Raw genomic sequence first — 23,025 nt, 5'->3', positions numbered from 1 at the left:
TGGGGAGAAAAAGGGGGTAGAAAAAAACTGATTTCAACATCCAAAAAATACTTACTTTCATTCAGAACCTAAATTGAACCTATCTTCATAGTCAGCCTCGGTCAGATCAGGATTCTCTCGATAGTACAACTGTAGAACTTTTTGAGAATCTGGGGAACCATGCCAAATCCTTTCAGTCTCCTGGTGTGTTTGGACCATGATAGTTTGTTGGTGATGTGGACATCAAGGACCTTGAAAGTCTCGACCCGCTCCACTCCAACCCTGTCAATGTAAATGGGGACCTGTTTCTCCCTCCTTTTCCTGTAGTCCACAATCATCTCCCTTGTCTTGCTCACATTGAGGGGGAGGTTGTTGTCCTGGCATCACACTGCCAGGTCTCTGACCTACTCCCTATAGGCTGTCTCATCATTGTCGATGATCAGGCCTACTGTTGTGTCGTCAGAAAACTTAATGATGGTGTTGGAGTCATGCTTGGCTCCAACACCATCATTAAGTTGGTGTTCACCCAGTCATGGGTGAACAAGGGAGTACAGGAGGGGACTAAGGACCAGCGTGGCAGATGGGTTGTTGCCTACCCTTACAACTTGGAGGCAGCCCATCAGGAAGTCCAGGATCCAGTTGCAGAGGGAGATGTTTAGTCCCAGGGTCCTTAGCTTAGTGATGAGATTTGTGGGCACTATGGTGTTGAACGCTAAGATGTAGTCAATGAATATCATTCTCTCATGGGTGTTCCTTTTATCCAGGTGGGAAAGGGCAGTGTGGAGTGTGATTGAGATTGCGTCATCTATGGATCTGTTGGGGCGGTATGCGAATTGGAGTGGGTTTAGGGTTTCCAGAATGATGGTGTTGATCTGAGCCATGACTATACTTTCAAAGCTGTTCATGGCTACAGATGTGAGTGCTACGGGTGGTAGTCATTTAGGCAGGTTACCTTCGCATTCTTGGGCACAGGGACTATGGTGGTCTGCTTGAAACATGAAGGTATTACAGACTCAGGGAGAGGTTGAAAATGTCAGTGAAGACACTTGCCAGTTGGTCCGCGTATGCTTTGAGTACACTCCTTGGTAATCCGGTGGGCCTTGTGAATGTTGACCTGTGTAAAGGTCTTGCTCACATCAGCTACGGAGAGCGTGATCACACAGTCATCCAGAACAGCTGGTGCTCTTATTCATGCTTCAGTGTTGCTTGCCTCGAAAACAAACATAAAAGGCATTAAGCTCGTCTGGTAGGCTTGCATCACTGGGCAGCTTGCGACTGGGTTTACCTTTGTTGTCCGTAATATTTTTCAAGCCCTGCCACATCTGATGAGCGTCAGAGTAGGATTAGTAGGATTCAATCATAGTCCTGTATTGACGTGTTGACTGTTTGATGGTTCGTCTGAGGTCATAGTGGGATTTCTTATAAACGTCCGGATTAGTGTCCCGCTCCTGGAAAGCGCCAGCTCTAGCCTTTAGATCGGTGTGGATGTTGCCTGTAATCCATGGCTTCTGGTTGGGATATGTACGTACAGTCACTGTGGGGACGACGTTGTCGATGCACTTATTGATGAAGCCGGTGACTGAGGTGGTATATTTCTCAATGCCATTGGATGAATCACGGAACATATTCCAGTCTGTGCTGGCAAAACGGTCCTGTAGCGTTGCATCCACGTCATCTGACCACTTCCGCATTGAGTGAGTCACTGGTACTACCTGCTTTAGTTTTTGCTTGTAATCAGGAATCAGGAGGATAGAATTATGGTCAGATTTGCCAAATGGAGGGCGAGGGAAAGCTTTGTATGCATCTCTGTGTGTGGAGTAAAGGTGGTCTAGAGTTTTTTCCCTCTGGCTGCACATGTGACATGCTGGTAGAAATTAGGTAAAAAGGATTTAAGTTTGCCTGCATTGACGTCCCCGGGCAATGGAGTGCCTGGATGAGCATTTTCTTGTTCGCTTATGGCCTTATACAGCTCATTGAGTGCGGTCTTAGTGCTAGCATTGGTTTGTAGTGGTAAATAGACGGCTACGAATAATATAAATGAGAACTCTCTAGGTAGATAGTTTGGTCTACAGCTTATCATCTCTACCTCGAGAATTATTTAATATTAGACATTGCACACCAGTAGTTATTGACAAATAGAAACACACCCCTGCCCCTCGTCTTACCAGACGTAGCTGCTCTGTCCTGCCAATGCATGGAAAACCCAGCAAGCTCTATATTATCTGTGTCTCGGTGAAACATAAGATATTTGTTTTTAATGTCCCATTGGTAAGATAGTCTCGACCGTAGATCATCAAGTTTGCTTTCCAGTGATTGCACATCGGCCAATAGATCCGATGATAGTGCAATAATTTAAAAAAAACATAATTTCACTTTGACATATTGGGGTATTTTGTGTAGGCCAGGTACAATACAATCTAAATGTTATCCATTTTAAATTCAGGCTGTAACACAACAATAACAACATTTGGAATTAGTCAAGGTGTGCGAATACATTCTGAAGGCACTGTAAATAGTTTTTTCCCCTGTCTTCTCTCTCTGGCAGCGGCACAAATGTTGAATTACTGTAGGTGAGTGTGCAGAGGCCCGTCGATTGGGGGCTTGACCACTTTGAGCGGGTCAAATCCGACTTAACAAGAACAGACACCTTGTAACGTTGACGCAGGGAGTCAGGAAGCAGGTGCAGTTAAACTCTATCAGGGGTGGCTAAAACAGCTGTACTCAAAACAGTTTGTTATGGACTTGGGGCTCATGTACGACACACTTGAACTCGCCCTACTGTCCGAGTGCTTAGCTGAAAGAAACGCACCACCTCTATTGAGTATACTGACAAACTGATCCACCGCATGAACCTTATCATCACACCAACGATGCCTAGCATCCAAATTCACTGCGTGTCTGCCTTGATGTTCATAAAACTCCACGGACCCCCTCTTGCACAGTGAACCCACTCTTGCGCAGTGGAACCCAGAACGATATGTGACCACTTCGTTATGGTTCTGTCCTTTCAGCACCATGATTCAAAGGCCGCTCAAATCGCTTAAAATAACCCTCATCAAGATCTGTTGTCTAAGCATAGTAGTCCCACTTATTATGATTATTATTTCAAATAGAAGAGTATCACTTCTTACAATGATGCTCGTTTAGTAGGCCTGAAGTTAGATCAAAGCTAAATCAATGTCTCGTATGATCACGTAACCTAATGAATAATTAGTATTTTACATAGCCTAACAAAACGGAATATAATAGCATATACTGTAGTACCCTATACTGTATACCCATATACATAGTACCCTATAATATGTTACACCGATGTGGCCAAAACTCAACAAGGCGCGCCACTAGGCAGGATTTAAGCTTTAATTGAAACAAAATAGGCCTACAAGAAAGGCTAATAGTTTGTTAACTCCACATGCTTAATGTGTTCACAAACCAGTAATTCAAGAAGATCTAAATGCATATTCCCATGAAGCTGATTGATCATTTGATTGGCAGGCATGCAGTTTGGACATTTCACAGGTAAAACGTAAAGAATTATCATTCACGATTGACAGTGATGATGGCTTATTTTGAAATGAGGTATTCATAACTTGATGTTTGATGGTATATTGAGACAATATGTGTGGGTGTAGGGAAACGTTGCAATTGGAAGATACATTTTATGCATAGGCCTATTCTATAATGATATTCACAACCCAGTATCACAGATTATTGTGAAAAAGATACAAATTACTTATTGGAAATTTGTGACAGGCACACAAAAAAGTTGATTTTGTTCATGTCCAGTACACAATTTTGTGTACAGTGCCTTTCAATCATAGATAAAGACAGTAGGTTACTTAAGACAGAAACGATAGGAGGGAGGCTGTTCGGGGGAGGATGGGTTGGCATATAACGCAAACGTCAAACAACCCAAAGGTTGCGTGTTTGAATCTTATCACGGACAACTTTAGCATTTGAGCTAATTAGCAACTTTTCAACTACTTATTACTTTTTAGCCAGCATGTTACCTAACCTTAACCCCTAGCCTAGTTAGCCTCCTTGCTAGCCTAGCTAATGTTAGCCACATCAAATTGGAATTCGTGTAATGTACACAAATGCGTTGTGAAGAAAGAAAATCATGTAATACACAAAAAAAGTAATTTGTGTCCATTTCACAATAAACTTTAATAGTGTGTTGGATATTCTGTCGGTACTAACTTTGATTGAGAAAATATATATATATATTTTTGTTCTCTCACCTATAAACATGGCAGTACACCACTGTTGGCATTGTTGACTTTGATTTTCATAATAGCAAGCTAGGACCTAGCAAGCTTGATGGTTATTTGAATCAGCTGTGTAGTGCTAGGGGAAAAAACTAAATGTGCATCCATTGGGGGACCCAGGCCCGAGTTTGGGAAACACTGTTCTAGAGAACTGACATGAGCATGATGCTGCCCATTTCCGCATCAATTTAGCTTATAAAAGGCCTATTTTGTTTGAAGGTGATGTGTAGGAACTAGAACGTTTCAGTGATATTTCTGCTGTGTGTAGAAATATCACTCTACGCTGATAAGCTTATTCTTTGCCGTGGACAGGTATTACTAGAGACATTAGTTATGTAATTATTATCCAAGAATGTGCACTATTCCAGAGGACGATTCACACAGGATTCATTTTTCCAAACTCCCCCCGTAATTCAATTTTTTTCCTCATTTAATTGACTCCTATGACGGAAGCCTGGAGGTTTTACTCTAGGCATGAAGATATTTCAAAGTCATGTGTATAAGGTTACTCGGATAAACTTGTGCTTGGCTGACAAATCTAGCTGGTTGATAAAATGAATCAGGTTATTTACAACTGGACTTGGAGCGAAAACCTACATGAAGGTAACTCTCCAGGAACAGGGTTGGAGAACCTGTTCTCTTCTCTGGGTTCCGTAGAAATTGAGAGATACAGCATTGCGAAAGCCTATACCGTCGTGTATTGATGTGACATACTGATGACGTCACCGCATCAGTAGAGGAATGTGGGGCTTGTTACACGGACAATGATGGAGTAAAGACATGTTGGAATTTACCTCTGAGTTTGGTTGATTTAATTCAGTATAAAATCTTATTAACATAGCACAAGTTGTAAGTATAGGATTAAACAATGGCGAAGATGACAGCGTTTGAAAACTATAGTTAAATCTGAAAAGTGAGTTAGCGTAATCAAGATGGAAAACAATGTGCCACAGTTTGACTGCTACAGTGAGCCTGCTACGCTAGGTCCACGCTGGACCAGGTGGTTGATGACATTTGAGCTGTTCGCAGATGGTAAAGGATTAATACTATCCAGTGAAGTTGATGCTGTTACAAAACAATGGAGGAGAGCTTTGCTTCTAGATCGTGCTGGGACAGCTGTGCAGGACATTTTCTTCACACTCGCAGACACTGGAGAACCAACAGACTAAGTCAGGGCTGTGGCTGCGTTAAATGCATACTTCGTGCCACATGTAAAAACAGAGTTTCCGAGTGTCACGTTCTGACCTTAGTTCTTTTGTTCTGTCTTTGTGTTACGTGTGTATGTCACCAGACAGGACTGTTTTGTTTTGTTTGTTAATTTTGTTATTTTTGTATTGATTTAGTGTTCAGTGCTTCCTTTAATTAAAATTATGAACACCTACCACGCTGCGCTTTGGTCCTCGTCTCTTTCTCCCAAATACGATCGTTACAGAAACACCCACCACAAAAGGACCAAGCAGCGTGGTAACGGGCAGCAGCAGCAGAAGCAGCGATCGCAGGACTCCTAGACTTGGGAGGAGATTCTGGACGGCAAGGGACCAGGGGCACAGGCTGGAGAATATCGCCGCCCCAAGGCTGAGCTGAAGGCAGCGAAAGCCGAGAGGCGGTTGTATGAGGAGGCAGCACGGCGGCGCGGCTGGAAGCCCGAGAGGCAGCCCCAAAAATGTATTGGAGGGGGCACACATGGAGTGTGGCGAAGGCAGGTAGGAGACCTGTGCCAACTTCCCGTGCTTACCGGAGAGAGAGAGGGACCGGGCAGGCACCGTGTTATATGGTGGAGCGCAAGGTGTCTCCGGTGCGTGTGCATAGCCCGGTGCGGTACATTCCAGCTCCTCGTATCAGCCGGGCTAGAGTGGGCATCGAGCCAGGTGCCATGAAGCCCGCTCTATGCATCTGGTCTCCAGTTCGTCTCCTCGGGCCGGTGTACATGGCACCAGCTTTACGCATGGTGTCCCCGGTTCGCCAGCACAGCCCAGTGCGGGCTATTCCACCTCGCCGCACTGGCCTGGCTACGGGGAGCATTCAACCAGGTAAGGGTGGGCAGGCTCGGTGCTCAAGAGCTCCAGTGTGCCTTCACGGTCCGGTCTGTCCAGTGCCACCTCCACGTACCAGCCCTTCGGTGGCAGCCCCCTGCACCAGGCTGTCTCTCCGTCTTCTCCCTACAGGTGCTCCCGCCTGTCCAGTGCTGTCAGAGCCTTCCTCCTCTCCGGCGCTGCCAGAGTCTCCCATCTGTCCTGAGCTGCCAGAGCCGTCAGTCTGTCCTGAGCTGCCAGAGCCGCCAGTCTGTCCTGAGCTGCCAGAGCCGCCAGTGTGTCCTGAGCTGTCAGTCAGCTAGGAGCTGCCAGAGCCATCAGTCAGCCAGGAGCTGCCAGAGCCGCCAGTCAGCCAGGAGCTGCCAGAGCCGTCAGTCAGCCAGGAGCTGCCAGAGCCGTCAGTCTGCCAGGAGCTGCCAGGGGCAGGACGTCACCACTGACCTATTGGTTTCACTACCAACAGGACACTCAATACTTGTAGTTGTATTACAGCAGATATTATGAAAATGATATCAAGCAATCTGCTACCGCAAAAAAAGGTGATTGATAGTCTGGAGACTATTTTCAGTCATCATGGTCTACCATTAACAATCTGATCTGATTTTGGCCCACAGTACATGTTATCCCAGTTCCAGAACTTCTGCCAGGAAAATAGGATACAGCATGAAAAAACGATGCCAAAATGAGCACAAATAAATGGTGAAGTAGAGTGGAAAAATGCCTCCTTCATGAAACGGATTCGCATTGCACAAGCTGAGGGGCTGGACTGGAAGCATCCGGATATAGCTACACCACAGTGACCTGGAGACACAGGAATATGATGCTCAGCAGAAAGGGAAATCCAAGATCTATGCAGACAACCGTCGCAGAGCCAAACACTCTGACGTGGACATCGGAGACCAGGTTCTCCTAAAACAGGACAAAACACACAAATTCTCAACAACCTTCAAAAGATATCACACACTGTGATCAATGAAGAGGGAAACAATGTGGTTGTTCAATCTCCAACCAGGACCAGGTTTTCAAGGAATACAACATTCGTTAAGAGGTATACAATTGAGGAGCCAGATCCACAACCAAAGGACACCACACAACTGAAAGAGACTGTGGAACAGAGTCCTACTCTGAGACATTACATAGAGTCCAACCAGACTATTTGTGAGGGATCACCCCAAAGACCACGGACACCCAAGCCAGTCAAGTCTCACAGACAAATTAAACTGCCACAGAAGTTAATAGAATTTGTCATAAACTAATTATCCTGTACTGCAAGGGGTAAAGAAAACCAGAATAAACTGAAAAATGACAAGTACAAAGGACAAATGCGAAGACTTTGAATATTTGTTATGTTGTGAAAAAGGTGCAGAATGTTTTGTTACATTAAGAAATAATAATAATAGTACTGTTTTGTTTTGCTTAGAAGTAAAGCTTAAAAAGGAAAGTCCATTAGGAGAACAGAAATAATAAGACACTGAATACATTTCAGTTGTTTATTGGTAAAAACAAAGGTTTCTATATAGGTAAAGAACTAGTGTTGTTGTGTATGTCAGGTTGACGTTGAAGTTCATATCCAAGTAAAGGAGGGATGTCATGTATTGATGTGACGTACTGATATATGACGTCACCACATCAGTAAAGGAATGTGGGACTTGTTACACGGACAGTGATGGAGTAAAGACATGTTGAAGGTTAGCGCCTGAGTCTGGTGGATTTAACTCAGTATAATATTTTAATTTAGCACAAGTTGTAAGTATACGATTAAACATATACATAGTTTGATTACGGATAAACTAAACTACAGGACTGTTTTTACATTTACATTACATTTAAGTCATTTAGCAGACGCTCTTATCCAGAGCGACTTACAAATTGGTGCATTCACCTTATGACATCCAGTGGAACAGTAACTTTACAATAGTGCATCTAATCTTAAAGGGGGGGGGTGAGAGGGATTACTTATCCTATCCTAGGTATTCCTTAAAGAGGTGGGGTTTCAGGTGTCTCCGGAAGGTGGTGATTGACTCCGCTGTCCTGGCGTCGTGAGGGAGTTTGTTCCACAATTGGGGGGCCAGAGCAGCGAACAGTTTTGACTGGGCTGAGCGGGAGCTGTACTTCCTCAGTGGTAGGGAGGCGAGCAGGCCAGAGGTGGATGAACGCAGTGCCCTTGTTTGGGTGTAGGGCCTGATCAGAGCCTGGAGGTACTGAGGTGCCGTTCCCCTCACAGCTCCGTAGGCAAGCACCATGGTCTTGTAGCGGATGCGAGCTTCAACTGGAAGCCAGTGGAGAGAGCGGAGGAGCGGGGTGACGTGAGAGAACTTGGGAAGGTTGAACACCAGACGGGCTGCGGCGTTCTGGATGAGTTGTAGGGGTTTAATGGCACAGGCAGGGAGCCCAGCCAACAGCGAGTTGCAGTAATCCAGACAGGAGATGACAAGTGCCTGGATTAGGACCTGCGCCGCTTCCTGTGTGAGGCAGGGTCGTACTCTGCGGATGTTGTAGAGCATGAACCTACAGGAACGGGCCACCGCCTTGATGTTAGTTGAGAACGACAGGGTGTTGTCCAGGATCACGCCAAGGTTCTTAGCGCTCTGGGAGGAGGACAAAATGGAGTTGTCAACCGTGATGGCGAGATCATGGAACGGGCAGTCCTTCCCCGGGAGGAAGAGCAGCTCCGTCTTGCCGAGGTTCAGCTTGAGGTGGTGATCCGTCATCCACACTGATATGTCTGCCAGACATGCAGAGATGCGATTCGCCACCTGGTCATCAGAAGGGGGAAAGGAGAAGATTAATTGTGTGTCGTCTGCATAGCAATGATAGGAGAGACCATGTGAGGTTATGACAGAGCCAAGTGACTTGGTGTATAGCGAGAATAGGAGAGGGCCTAGAACAGAGCCCTGGGGGACACCAGTGGTGAGAGCGCGTGGTGAGGAGACAGTTTCTCGCCACGCCACCTGGTAGGAGCGACCTGTCAGGTAGGACGCAATCCAAGCGTGGGCCGCGCCGGAGATGCCCAACTCGGAGAGGGTGGAGAGGAGGATCTGATGGTTCACAGTATCAAAGGCAGCCGATAGATCTAGAAGGATGAGAGCAGAGGAGAGAGAGTTAGCTTTAGCAGTGCGGAGCGCCTCCGTGATACAGAGGAGAGCAGTCTCAGTTGAATGACTAGTCTTGAAACCTGACTGATTTGGATCAAGAAGGTCATTCAGAGAGAGATAGCGGGAGAGCTGGCCAAGGACGGCACGTTCAAGAGTTTTGGAGAGAAAAGAAAGAAGGGATACTGGTCTGTAGTTGTTGACATCGGAGGGATCGAGTGTAGGTTTTTTCAGAAGGGGTGCAACTCTCGCTCTCTTGAAGACGGAAGGGACGTAGCCAGCGGTCAGGGATGAGTTGATGAGCGAGGTGAGGTAAGGGAGAAGGTCTCCGGAAATGGTCTGGAGAAGAGAGGAGGGGATAGGGTCAAGCGGGCAGGTTGTTGGGCGGCCGGCCGTCACAAGACGTGAGATTTCATCTGGAGAGAGAGGGGAGAAAGAGGTCAGAGCACAGGGTAGGGCAGTGTGAGCAGAACCAGCGGTGTCGTTTGACTTAGCAAACGAGGATCGGATGTCGTCGACCTTCTTTTCAAAATGGTTGACGAAGTCATCTGCAGAGAGGGAGGAGGGGGGGGGGAGGATTCAGGAGGGAGGAGAAGGTGGCAAAGAGCTTCCTAGGGTTAGAGGCAGATGCTTGGAATTTAGAGTGGTAGAAAGTGGCTTTAGCAGCAGAGACAGAGGAGGAAAATGTAGAGAGGAGGGAGTGAAAGGATGCCAGGTCCGCAGGGAGGCGAGTTTTCCTCCATTTCCGCTCGGCTGCCCGGAGCCCTGTTCTGTGAGCTCGCAATGAGTCATCGAGCCACGGAGCGGGAGGACCGAGCCGGCCTGGAGGATAGGGGACATAGAGAGTCAAAGGATGCAGAGAGGGAGGAGAGGAGGGTTGAGGAGGCAGAATCAGGAGATAGGTTGGAGAAGGTTTGAGCAGAGGGAAGAGATGATAGGATGGAAGAGGAGAGAGTAGCGGGGGAGAGAGAGCGAATGTTGGGACGGCGCGATACCATCCGAGTAGGGGCAGTGTGGGAGGTGTTGGATGAGAGCGAGAGGGAAAAGGATACAAGGTAGTGGTCGGAGACTTGGAGGGGAGTTGCAATGAGGTTAGTGGAAGAACAGCATCTAGTAAAGATGAGGTCGAGCCTATTGCCTGCCTTGTGAGTAGGGGGGGAAGGTGAGAGGGTGAGGTCAAAAGAGGAGAGGAGTGGAAAGAAGGAGGCAGAGAGGAATGAGTCAAAGGTAGACGTGGGGAGGTTAAAGTCGCCCAGAACTGTGAGAGGTGAGCCGTCCTCAGGAAAGGAGCTTATCAAGGCATCAAGTTCATTGATGAACTCTCCGAGGGAACCTGGAGGGCGATAAATGATAAGGATGTTAAGCTTGAAAGGGCTGGTAACTGTGACAGCATGGAATTCAAAGGAGGCGATAGACAGATGGGTAAGGGGAGAAAGAGAGAATGACCACTTGGGAGAGATGAGGATCCCGGTGCCACCACCCCGCTGACCAGAAGCTCTCGGGGTGTGCGAGAACACGTGGGCGGACGAAGAGAGAGCAGTAGGAGTAGCAGTGTTGTCTGTGGTGATCCATGTTTCCGTCAGTGCCAAGAAGTCGAGGGACTGAAGGGAGGCATAGGCTGAGATGAACTCTGCCTTGTTGGCAGCAGATCGGCAGTTCCAGAGGCTACCGGAGACCTGGAACTCCACGTGGGTCGTGCGCGCTGGGACCACCAGATTAGGGTGGCCGCGGCCACGCGGTGTGGAGCGTTTGTATATTCTGTTAGCACAGACTGGAATATGTTCCGGGGTTCTTCCGATGGCATTGAGGAGTACACCACATCAGTCACTGGCTTCATCAATAAGTGCATCGATGACGTTGTACGCACAGTGACTGTACGTACATACCCCAACCAGAAGCCATGGATAACAGGCAACATCCACATTGAGCTAAAGGGTGGATACCTAGTCAGTCACACAACTGAAATGTGTTTTGCCGCATTCAACCCAACCCCTCTGGATCAGAGAGGTGTGGGGGCTGCCTTAATTGACATCCACAGTGCCCTGGGAACAGTGGATCAACTGCCTTGCTCAGGGGCAGAACAACAGATTTTTATGTCAGCTCAGGTATTTGATTCAGCAACCTTTCGGTTACTGGCCCAACGCTCTAACCACTAGGCTACCATAGAGCTGCTTTCAAGGAGCGGGACTTTAACCCCGAAGCTTATAAGAAATCCTGCTATGCCCTCCGACGAACCATCAAAAAGGCGAAGCGTCAATACATGACTTAGATCGAATCATACTACACTGGCTCCGATGATCGTCAGATGTGACAGGGCTTGCAATCTATTACAGACTGCAAAGGGAAGCACAGCCGAGAGCTGCCCAGTGACACGTGCCTACCAGACGAGCTAAATAACTTCTATGCTCGCTTTGAGGCAAGTAACACTGAAACATGCATGAGAGCATCAGCTGTCCCAGATGACTGTGTGACCACGCTCTCCGCAGCCGATGTGAGTTAGACCTTTAAACAGGTCAACCTCTCCCTGTCCGAGTCTGTAATACCAACATGTTTTAAGCAGACAACCATAGTGCCTGTGCCCAAGAACACTAAGGTAACCTGCCTAAATGACTACCGACCCGTAGCACTCACGTCTGTAGCCCTGAAGTGCTTTGAAAGGCTGGTCATGGCTCAGATCAACACCATTATCCCAGAAACCCAAGATCCACTCCGATTTGCAAAAGCCCCAACAGATCCACAGATGATGCAATCTCGATTGCACTCCACACTGCCCTTTCCCACGTGGAAAAATGAAACACCTATGTGAGAATGCTATTCATGACTACAGCTCAGCGTTCAACACCATAGTGCCCTCAAAGCTCATCACTAAGCTAAGGACCCTGGGACTAAACATCTCCCTCTGCAACTGGATCCTGGACTTCCTGATGGGCCGCCCCCAGATGGTAAGGGTAGGTAACAACACATCCGCCACGCTGATCCTCAACACGGTGGCCCCTCAGGGGTGCGTGCTCAGTCCCCTCCTGTATTCCCTGTTCATGACTGCATGGCCAAGCACGACTCCAACACCATCATTAAGTTTGCCAATGACACAACAGTGATAGACCTGATCACAGACAATGAAGCACACCAAGACAGTTGTGAAGAGGGCACGACAAAACCTACTCCCCCTCAGAAGACTGAAAAGGTTTGTCATGGGTCCTCAGATCCTCAAAAGGTTCTACAGCTACACCATCGAGAGCATCCCGGTTGCATCACTGCCTGGTATGGCATCTGCTCGGCCTCCGACCGTAAGACACTACAGAGCGTATGGCCCAGTACATCACTGGGGCCAAGCTTTCTGCCATCCAGGACCTCTATACCAGGTGGTGTCAGAAGAAAGCCCTAAAAATTGTCAGACTCCAGCCACCCAAGTCATACACTGTTTTCTCTGCTACCGCTTGGCAAGCGGTACCAGAGCACCAAGTCTAGGTCAAAGAGGCTTCTAAACAGCATCTACCCCCAAGCCATAAGTGTCCTGAACATCTAATCAAATGTCTACCCAGACTATTTGCATTGCCACCACCCCCCCCCCTTCTACACTGCTGCTACTCTCTGCTATATATGCATAGTCATTTTAATAAGTCTACCTACAAGTACATATTTCCTCAATTACCGCAACTAACCGATCCCCCCGCACATTGACTCTGTACCGGTACACCCTGTATATAGCCTCGCCATTGTTATTTTACTGCTGCTGTTTAATTATTTGTTACGTTTATTTTTGTATTTTTCTACTTATCTATTTTTTACTTAACACATTTTTCTTCTTAACTTCTTAAAGCATTGTTGGTTAAGAGCTTGTAAGTAAGCATTTCACTGTAAGTGTCTACACCAGTTGTATTCTGCGCATGTCACAAATAAAATTTGATTTGTTTTGGATGCACGGTTCTGACTGACGGCCTGGTGGTGCCCCTCCCCTCTCTCCCTCCCTGGCTAGCTGCTTCTTTCTTTGCTGTAAAAGTTGCGAGAGTTGGCGTTCCCGGAAGTAGCCTATGGCAACTAGCCAGTTTCCTCCATTGCAAAATACTGACTCTTAGGGACTCGATCCCTAGCGGAATAGAGGCTTGACACACAGAAATGGGAGTTGAGGAATGGACTCCCCACCACTAGTCATGGCACATACCTTCCACTTTGTTAAATCATTTCCATAACACATAGCCCCTTGTTGATTATCCCTTACATAATATATGCCATTTAGCAGACGCTTTTATCCAAAGCGACTTACAGTCATGCATATATTTTAACGTAAGTCCCAGGAATTGAACTGACTATTCTGGTGTTGCAAGTGTCATGCTCTACCAGCTGAGCTACAGACGACCACTTACAGAGGACCACCTACACCTTCTTCATCACACTACTGTATGTCATCTCTAAACAGGACACTATTCTCACCCTAGAGGCTCTGACTGAGTACAGCAGAGTGGTCAAATATACCAAGCTGGATCTGGTGATTGAGGCGTCCTACATAAAGACGAGGGAACAACTGGGGAAAATTGTGCTCACCCAGAAGAAACCTGTCGGTAAACCAATAGAGGTAAGGGCTTACCTCCACCCTCACACGCTGTGTGACCCCAAATTTACACACTGCCTGCAAAAAGACCACTTCTTCTCAATGAGACCATCTTTTCCTTGGGTTTTCCTGTGACTATGATGTATCGGGTCAATGATATTTTCAGTATAACCTGATCATGATCTCAATCATTTATGTACTGATGTAGTTTCTTCAGCATCTACCCCTATGGCACATTTCATACTGATCTTTGCTAAATTAACCCTGAAGTTGCAGTACAGACTATATATTATATCTCTCATGTGCTGTGTTTGTATGTTTCCTCGCTATTTTCTGTCTCCCATCTAATTCATGGTTATACAGTCATACTGTGTCTCATTTTAACAGGTGACTGAGGATAAAGATGTCAGAGTGTCCACAGGCTTTGGTACAGGAGTCTCCATTGTCCAGGTAAGTTCCATCCATCCTCTGTTGCGTTACTCAATGTCCTTCTAAACAGAAGTTGATTATGGGCTCCCGAGTGGTTTAAGTTTAAGGCACTGCATTTCAGTGCAAGAGGCATCACTACAGTCCCTGGCTTGATTCCAGGCTGTATCACATCTGGCTGTGATTGGGAGTCCCATAGGGTGGCGCACAATTGGCCCAGCGTCGTCCGGGTTAGGCTGTCATTGTAAATAAGAATATGTTCCTAACTGACTTGCCTAGTTAAATGAAGGTATAATTTAAAAATATATCTTAAAGTCTTATTTCATGCTCAGATTAAAAGTATGTGAACCCTTTGGAAATACCTGGATTTCTGCATAAATTGGCCATAAAATTTGATCTGATCTTCATCTAGGTCACAACAATAGACAAACAGTCTGCTTAAACTGATAACGCACAACAAAATGATACGTTTTCATGTCTTCATTGAACACACCGTGCAAACATTCACAGTGCAGGGTGGGAAAAGTATGTGAACCGTGCACAACGGTCAGAAGGAATTTTGGACCATTCCTCTTTACTAAACTGTTTCAGTTCAGCAATATTCCTGGGATGTCTGGTGTGAACTGCTCTCTTGAGGTCATGCCACAGCGTCTCAATCGGGTTGAGGTCAGGACTCTGACTGGGCCACTCCAAATGGCGTATTTTCTTCTCTTGAAGCCATTCTGTTGTTGATTTACTTCTGTGTTTTGGGTCGTTGTCCTGTTGCATCACCCAACTTCTGTTGAGCTTCAATTGGCGGACAGATAGCCTAACATTCTCCTGCCAAATGTCTTGATAAACTAAGGAATTCTGTTTTCCGTTGATGATAGCAACCTATCCAGGCCCTGAGGCAGCAAAGCAGCCCCAAACCATGATGCTCCCTCCACCATACTTTACAGTTGGGATGAGGTTTTGATGTTTGGAAGGCACAGCACACCAACAACTCAACTGTAGTTTGATCTGTCCACAGAATATTTTGCCAGTAGCGCTGTGGAACATCCAGGTGCACTTCTGCAAACCTCAGACGAACAGAAATGGGGGTTTTTGGACAGCAGTGGTTTCTTCCGTGGTGTCCTCCCATGAACACCATTCTTGTTTAGTGTTTTATGTATCGTAGATTCGTCAACAGAGATGTTAGCATGTTCCAGAGATTTCTGTAAGTCTTTAGCTGACAGTTTAGGATTCTTCTTACCCTCATTGAGCATTCTGAGCTGTGCTTTTGCAGTTGTCTTTGCAGGATGGCCACTCCTAGGGAGAGTAGCAACAGTGCTGAACTTTCTCAATTTATAGACAATTTGTCTTACCCTGGACTGATAAACATCAAGGCTTTTAGAGATACTTTTGTAACCCTTTACAGCTTTATGCAAGTCAACAATTCTTAATATTCGGTCTTCTGCGATCTCTTTGGTTCAGGGCATGGTTCACATCAGGAAATGCTTCTTGTGAATAGCAAACTCAAATTTTGTGAGTGTTTTTTATAAGGCAAGGCAGCTCTAACAAACATCTCCAATCTTGTCTCATTGATTGGACTCCAGGCTAGCTGACTCCTGACTCCAATTAGCTTTTGGAGAAGTCATTAGCCCAGGGGTTCACATACTTTTTCCAACCTACACTGTGAATGTTCAAATAATGTATTCAATATAGACAAGAAAAATACAATAATTTGTGTTATTAGTTTAAGCCCACTACATTTGTCTATTGTTGTGATTTAGATGAAGATCAGATCAAATGCTATGACCAATTAATGCAGAAATCCAGGTACTTCCAAAGGGTTCACATACTTTATCTTGCCACTGTACATTTAAGTAATGATTTACATATACCCATTCATTCTTGAATAATTAATTTTATGCCTCATGAGCTTAGTTCAAATGTCATACGCAATTGTTGTTTCAACTCTAGATTGCCCCATTAAACAGTATGCTCAATTCTTATCTGACAACAGATGAAAACCGTTTATTATAAAACAACAGAGACCAACAAAAACTGCAAATTTGACATTTCCATTGAAGTGCATCATCCTAACAAAAAGTCCAAAGGTATGACAGTGAATCAATGTCTGTAAACTTACTGCAACCATTTCTCTCACAATAAACATGGAAACAAATATACAATACCAGTCAACAGTTTGGACACACCTACTCATTCAAGGATTTTCTTTATTTGAACTAGTTTGATTTGTTGAACACTTTTTTTTGTTACTACATGATTCCATATGTGTTATTTCATAGTTTTGATGTCTTCATTATTATTCTACAATGTAGAAAATAGTAAAAATAAAGAAAAGCACTGGAATGAGTAGGTGTGTCCAAACGTTTGACTGGTACTGTAGCTTTAATTTCTACTTCACCAGATACTATGCTGCATTCGTCTCGAATTGTCGCATGTGCAAAGTGAGTAAAATATTTTGTGTTTTTTTTAATTAATCGAATAAAAAACATGAGCTGGCGCACACCCAGAGGAAATGATTTTATGTCGAGGTGCTGACTGACGGAGAATAAACTATAAGCTATGAAAATAAATAGAGTCACACACTCTATATATTAGTTCACAGTAATTTATTGAGTAAATCACCATCATTTTATTTGTATTTGAATTTATTAGGGATCCCCATTAGCTGCTGCTTTGGCAGCAGCTACTCTTCCTGGGGTCCAGCAAAATTAAGGCAGTTTATACAATTTTAAAACATTACAATACATTCACATATTTCACAATACACTGTGTGCTTTCATGCCCCTATTCCACCACTACCACATATCTACAGTACTAAATCCATGTGTATGTATTGCTCGCGCGTGTGTATGTGTGTGCATGTGTATGCGTGTGTCTGTGTCAATGTTTGTGTTGCTTCACAGTCCCCGCTGTTCCATAAGGTGTTTTTTGTATCTGTTTTAATGTAATTAAAATACAAAGAAAACCTAACGCTATCTCCACCACTGTAAAGACAATGTGCATTTCTGTATAGTAAAATATACTTCATAGAACAGTGCTTAAATTGTCTCATATGTTTTAAAGATACAATCCCCCTCCAAACGAGGTATTCACTGACTCCAGCCACACAGTCATGGAAATCCAACTACCCACTGGGGTGCAACCCTTTCAAGAAGATCTGAATATGGTAATTAACATATTCATGTTTTCCACTTTCTCCTAAATCTACACTGAACAAGTGTTGGTCCCATGTTTCATGAGCTGAAATAAAAGATCCCAGAAATGTTCCATATGCACAAAAAAAATATTTCTCTCCTATTGTGTGCACAACTTTGTTTACATCCCTGTTAGTGAGCATTTTTCCTTTGCCAAGATAATCCATTCACCTGACAGGTGTGGCATATCAAGAAGCTGATTAAACAGCATAATCATTACACAGGTGCACCAATAAAAGGCCACTCTAAAATGTGTCACAGATGTCTCAAGTTTTGAGGTGAGTGTGCAATTAGCATGCTGACTGCAGGATTGTCCACCAGAGTGGTTGCCAGAAAATATAATGTTCATTTCTTTACCATAAGCCGCCTCCATTGTCGTTTTAGAGAATTTGGCAGTACGTCCAACCAGCCTAGGACCTCCACATCCGGCTTCTTTACCTGCTGAATCATCTGAGACCAGCCAGCTGATGAAACTGTGGGTTTTGACAACCAAATAATTTCTGCACAAATTGTCAGAAATCGTTTCAGGGAAGCTCATCTGCATTCTCGTCGTCCTCACCAGGGTCTTGACCTGACAGTTTTCTATGGACAACAAACACAATTGCATTTTATCAATGGCAATTTGAATTCACAGAGATACTGTGACGAGATCCGAGGCTTATTGTTGTGCTATTCATTCGCCGCCATCCTCTCATGTTTCAACATGATAATGCATGGCCCCATGTCGCAAGAATTTGTACACAATTCCTGTAAGCTGAAAATGTCCCAGTTCTTCCATCGCCTTTATATTCACCAGACATGTCACCAATTGAGCATGTTTGGGATGCTCTGGATCTACGTGTATGACAGCGCGTTCCAGTTCCTGCCAAAATCGAGCAACTTTGCACAGCCATTAAAGAGGTGTTGAACAACAACAACAGCCTGATCAACTCTATGGAGATGTAACGAGATGTAGCGCTGCATGAGGCAAATGGTGGTCACACCTAGATACTGACTGGTTTTCTGATCCACGCCACAACCTTTTTTTAAAGATATCTCTGACCAACAGATGCATATCTGTATTCCCAGTCATCTGAAATCCATACATTAGGGCCTAATTCATTTATTTCAATTGAGAGATTTCCTTATATGAACTGTAACTCAGTAAAATCCATATTTTTGTTCAGTGTATTTGAATGAAATGGCCTGGTTGTGTGATCAACTCCCTCACAGTTTCGGGATGGACTGGAATCTGTGATATCTGACTACAAGATCACAGGAGACAAGGTTGTGCTTCAGCTGGACTCGGTAAGTTCCACTTATCTTCTCTTCTGCTATTGGAACATGTTGGTTTAGGTGTGGACATTCAAATAAATCATATAATGTAGTCCTGTACTGTAGTTTAAATTTGTCCTAATACTTTTGTCCTATACTTTTGTTCAAGTGTGTCATATAATGTTAACATTGTCATTGCCTTTCACACTACAGGTCCCCTTTGACCAATTCGTCTGTGTGGGATTCCGTATAAAAGAACTCTTTCGAGTTGGCATGGTCAGTGCTTCCTTGTTTAAAATCTACGAGTACAATGATCAAGGTACAGTATGGCGGAAAACAAAACCCATAGAAACTAATATACCACAGGAAGTTTGAGCAACTTTAAAATAATCCTTCTCTATTGCTCCACAGAGAGCCAATGTTCCAAGCTCTACTCCCCTCCTATAGAAACCAAGCTACTGCGGCTTTGTGTAGGGGAACAGTGCCACTGCATGGCAGGTAAGTCATATGGGCTCAGAGGACAGTGGTGTTTGAGGGTGGAACATGAGTGGGTTTGGATAAAACTGGTTGGTCATTTGTTCAAGTTAATGTAAATTATGGGTGATTACTTTGTTTATTTTTATTTGTGACTGCAATCCGTTGCTGTGATGATAGCGGAATGCTGCAACTTCAAATCAGAGATGGATCCCAGCATCACTGCTGAGAAAAGAAGACAAACTACCTGCCGTGACAATATAAAATATGGTAAGATTATACTTTGTTAGAACTTTTACTACCTCATCAGTAAAAATAGTCTCCAATGCCCAATTGATTTATTGAAGAAATTTCACATTTGTAGGCAGTCTTTTTGGTATGATGAGCTTATTCTATTTGTTTCGTTTAGGAGGACTTGCATATGATATGTTTGCGTCTTTTCTCACAGCTTTCAAGGTAAAAATCAAATCCATTGCGGAAGAAGGTGATTTTAGTACTTATGTGGCAAATGTGGAGGATCCCTTCAAACGGGGTAAGTCCATCTCCTATAAAAACGTTTAAAAGTGAAGTAAGAAATATATATATGTACAGTAAAAGTGAGTACACCCCTCACATTTTTGTAAATATGAGTATCTTTTCATGTGACAACACTGAAGAAATGACACTTTGCTACAATGTAAAGTAGTGAGTGTACAGCTTGTATAACAGTGTAAATTGGCTGTCCCCTCAAAATAATTCAACACAGCCATTAATGTCTAAACCGCTGGCAACAAAAGTGAGTACACCCCTAAGTGAAAATGTCCAAATTGGGCCCAAAGTGTCAATATTTTGTATGGCCACCCTCATTTTCTAGCACTGCCTTAACCGTCTTGGGCATGGAGTTCACCAGAGCTTCACAGGTTGCCACTGGAGTCCTCTTCCACTCCTCCATGACGACATCACGGAGCTGGTGGATGTTAGAGACCTTGCACTCCTCCACCTTACGTTTGAGGATGCCCCACAGATGCTCAATACGGTTTAGGTCTGGAGACATGCTTGGCCAGTCCATCACCTTTACCCTCAGCTTCTTTAGCAAGGCAGTGGTCGTCTTGGAGGTGTGTTTGGGGTCGTTATCATGTTGGAATTACTGCTCTGCGGCCCAGTCTCTGACGGGAGGGGATAATGCTCTGCTTCAGTATGTCACAGTACATGTTGGCATTCATGGTTCCCTCAATGAACTGTAGCTCCCCAGTGCCGGCAGCACTCATGCAGCCCCAGACCATGACACTCCCACCACCATGCTTGACTGTAGGCAATACACACTTGTCTTTGTACTCCTCACCTGGTTGCCGCCACACACGTTTGACACCATCTGAACCAAATAAGTTTATCTTGGTCTCATCAGACCACAGGACATGGTTCCAGTAATCCATGTCCTTAGTCTGCTTGTCTTCAGCAAACTGTTTGCGGGCTTTCTTGTGCATCATCTTTAGAAGAAGCTTACTTCTGGGATGACAGCCATGCAGACCAATTTGATGCAGTGTACGGCGTATGGTCTGAGCACTGACAGGCTGACCCCCCACCCCTTCAACCTCTGCAGCAATGCTGGCAGCACTCATATGTCTATTTCCCAAAGACAACCTCTGGATATGACGCTGAGCACATGCACTCAACTTCTTTGGTCGACCATGGCGAGGCCTGTTCTGAGTGGAACCTGTCCAGTTACACCGCTGTACGGTTTTGGCTACCGTACTACAGCTCAGTTTCAGGGTCTTTGCAATCTTCTTATAGCCCAGGCCATCTTTATGGAGAGCAACAATTATTTTCAGATCCTCAGAGTTCTTTGCCATGAGGTGCCATGTTGAACTTCCAGTGACCAGTCAGTATGAGGGAGTGTGAGAGCGATGACACCAAATTGAACACACCTGCTCCCCATTCACACCTGAGACCTTGTAACACTAACGAGTCACATGACACCGGGGAGGGAAAATGGCTAATTGGGCCCAATTTGGCTGTGCGTTGAGTTATTTTGAGGGGACAGCAAATTTACACCGTTATACAAGCTGTACACTCACTACTTTACATTGTAGCAAAGTGTCATGTCTTTGGTGTTGTCACATGAAAAGATATACTCAAATATTTACAAAAATGTGAGGGGTGTACTCACTTTTGTGATATACTGATATACTGTATTACTGTTTAACTTTATTCCTGTTTTGTGTAAATGACAGGGTTGGACAATGTCAATATCAACACAGAGGTGGAATTTGTCAAAAAGGCCAGTTGCAGTTCTGTGGATATGAAGATTGGTGGGCAGTACCTGATCATGGGTGCAGACAGCATGCAGATACGAGTTGGCAGAAGTTATAAGTGAGTGTGTGCATTGGTCTTTATTTTGGATTACAAAAATATTATAAAACTTGGCTACTGACAATATACTGTTGCCCTATAACCACGTCTTTTTTGATTCAGGTCTGACCCTAACCCTATGTTTCAGGTATAGATACCCTTTGGATTCCCAGGCTACAGTTGAGATGTGGCCAACTGCATGTGAGGGAAGTCCCGCCTGCACTAAATATGTAGACATTCTGAATGATTATGCAGAACGTGTTCTATTTGAAGGCTGTTAAAGGGGCACTTCACCCTTTTTCAACACCAAATTCATAATCTCCAGCACCAAGACAAAAAACGGCAGGTTTAAGTCAGGAGACACTGACATCATCTGGTGTGCATCACATGACAACTATGAGCAGGCAAAGGTTGCTTTAGACACATTTAGGCATTTTTTGTTTATAGCAGCTAAATATAAAAGGAAACAGCAAGATACTAACTCCGAAAGACACAACATAATTTTATGATATGGTGTTTTTAGGATTATTAGGAATACATAACCGTGCCATAGGTCTCAAATTTTGTACAAATAAACAGATGATATGGATTTCGTGTGTGTGTGTGTGTGTGTAACATCATCTGGGATGCCAAGCCAGGGAAAAGAATGGATATTACAACCTATGTGTTGTGATAATTGCATTGTTTGCTCTATAACCTGTTAGTTCATAAACTGTACCTTGACACCGAGATATAGGCCTAAGGCTGAGACAATAAGAAGAAACATTAGCTACATGTTGACCTTTCTATCCTTTCAGGTCAGGGGCATAATATATGAATTTATAGTTGGATCAGAATCGCCTGTATAATCATTGGCCAGTACGGAGAATGAAGTAAAACCACATGTCCAAATCCCTATTGTAACGGTTCTCTTGTGGTGAAGGAGAGTCGGACCAAAATGCAGCGTGTAGATTGCGATCCATGTTTATTCATGTTTACAAACGTAACACGAATCTATATTAAACACTACAAAACAATAAATGTAACGAAAACGAAACAGCCTAATACTGGTGCACATACACACATAATAAGGACATCAAGACACTAAGGACAATCACCCACGAAACACACAAAGAATATGGCTGCCTAAATATGGTTCCCAATCAGAGACAACGATAAACACCTGCCTCTGATTGAGAACCACTTCAGACAGCCATAGACTTAACTAGAACACCCCACTAAGCTACAATCCCAATACATACACACCACATACAAAAACCTACGTCACACCCTGGCCTGACCAAATAAATGAAGATAAACACAAAATACTTCGACCAGGGCGTGACACCTATCTCCATCTGTGGCTGATTTAGGAAAGGGACAATTTTAGTTAGCTAGCTAGCCACCGGAGGATAACGACACAACGAGATGCAACAATTAAAGTTTTCTGTCAATGAC

At 44.6% G+C, this 23,025-nt stretch overlaps 1 protein-coding gene across 1 annotated transcript in view; it reads left to right on the top strand.

The window, feature by feature from the left end:
- The window catches only part of c5 (complement component 5), a 72,709-nt gene extending 50,532 nt beyond the window's left edge, over nucleotides 1-22,177 (top strand). Inside the window, exons 29-40 of the mRNA XM_046346598.1 lie at nucleotides 13,790-13,945; nucleotides 14,309-14,371; nucleotides 16,332-16,425; nucleotides 16,740-16,779; nucleotides 17,402-17,504; nucleotides 18,745-18,819; nucleotides 19,000-19,105; nucleotides 19,198-19,284; nucleotides 19,441-19,530; nucleotides 19,709-19,792; nucleotides 21,471-21,609; nucleotides 21,737-22,177. Coding sequence (XP_046202554.1) covers nucleotides 13,790-13,945; nucleotides 14,309-14,371; nucleotides 16,332-16,425; nucleotides 16,740-16,779; nucleotides 17,402-17,504; nucleotides 18,745-18,819; nucleotides 19,000-19,105; nucleotides 19,198-19,284; nucleotides 19,441-19,530; nucleotides 19,709-19,792; nucleotides 21,471-21,609; nucleotides 21,737-21,869 — 1,170 coding nt within the window. The 3' untranslated portion in view covers nucleotides 21,870-22,177. The remainder of the gene's footprint in view (nucleotides 1-13,789; nucleotides 13,946-14,308; nucleotides 14,372-16,331; nucleotides 16,426-16,739; nucleotides 16,780-17,401; nucleotides 17,505-18,744; nucleotides 18,820-18,999; nucleotides 19,106-19,197; nucleotides 19,285-19,440; nucleotides 19,531-19,708; nucleotides 19,793-21,470; nucleotides 21,610-21,736) is intronic.
- The last annotated feature ends 848 nt before the right edge of the window (nucleotides 22,178-23,025 follow it).

Source organism: Oncorhynchus gorbuscha, linkage group LG04 (genome assembly GCF_021184085.1).
Source record: "Oncorhynchus gorbuscha isolate QuinsamMale2020 ecotype Even-year linkage group LG04, OgorEven_v1.0, whole genome shotgun sequence".
Lineage (NCBI taxonomy): Eukaryota > Metazoa > Chordata > Actinopteri > Salmoniformes > Salmonidae > Oncorhynchus > Oncorhynchus gorbuscha.
Note: the sequence above shows the minus strand (reverse complement) of the source record. Positions and strands in the feature narration are given on the sequence as shown.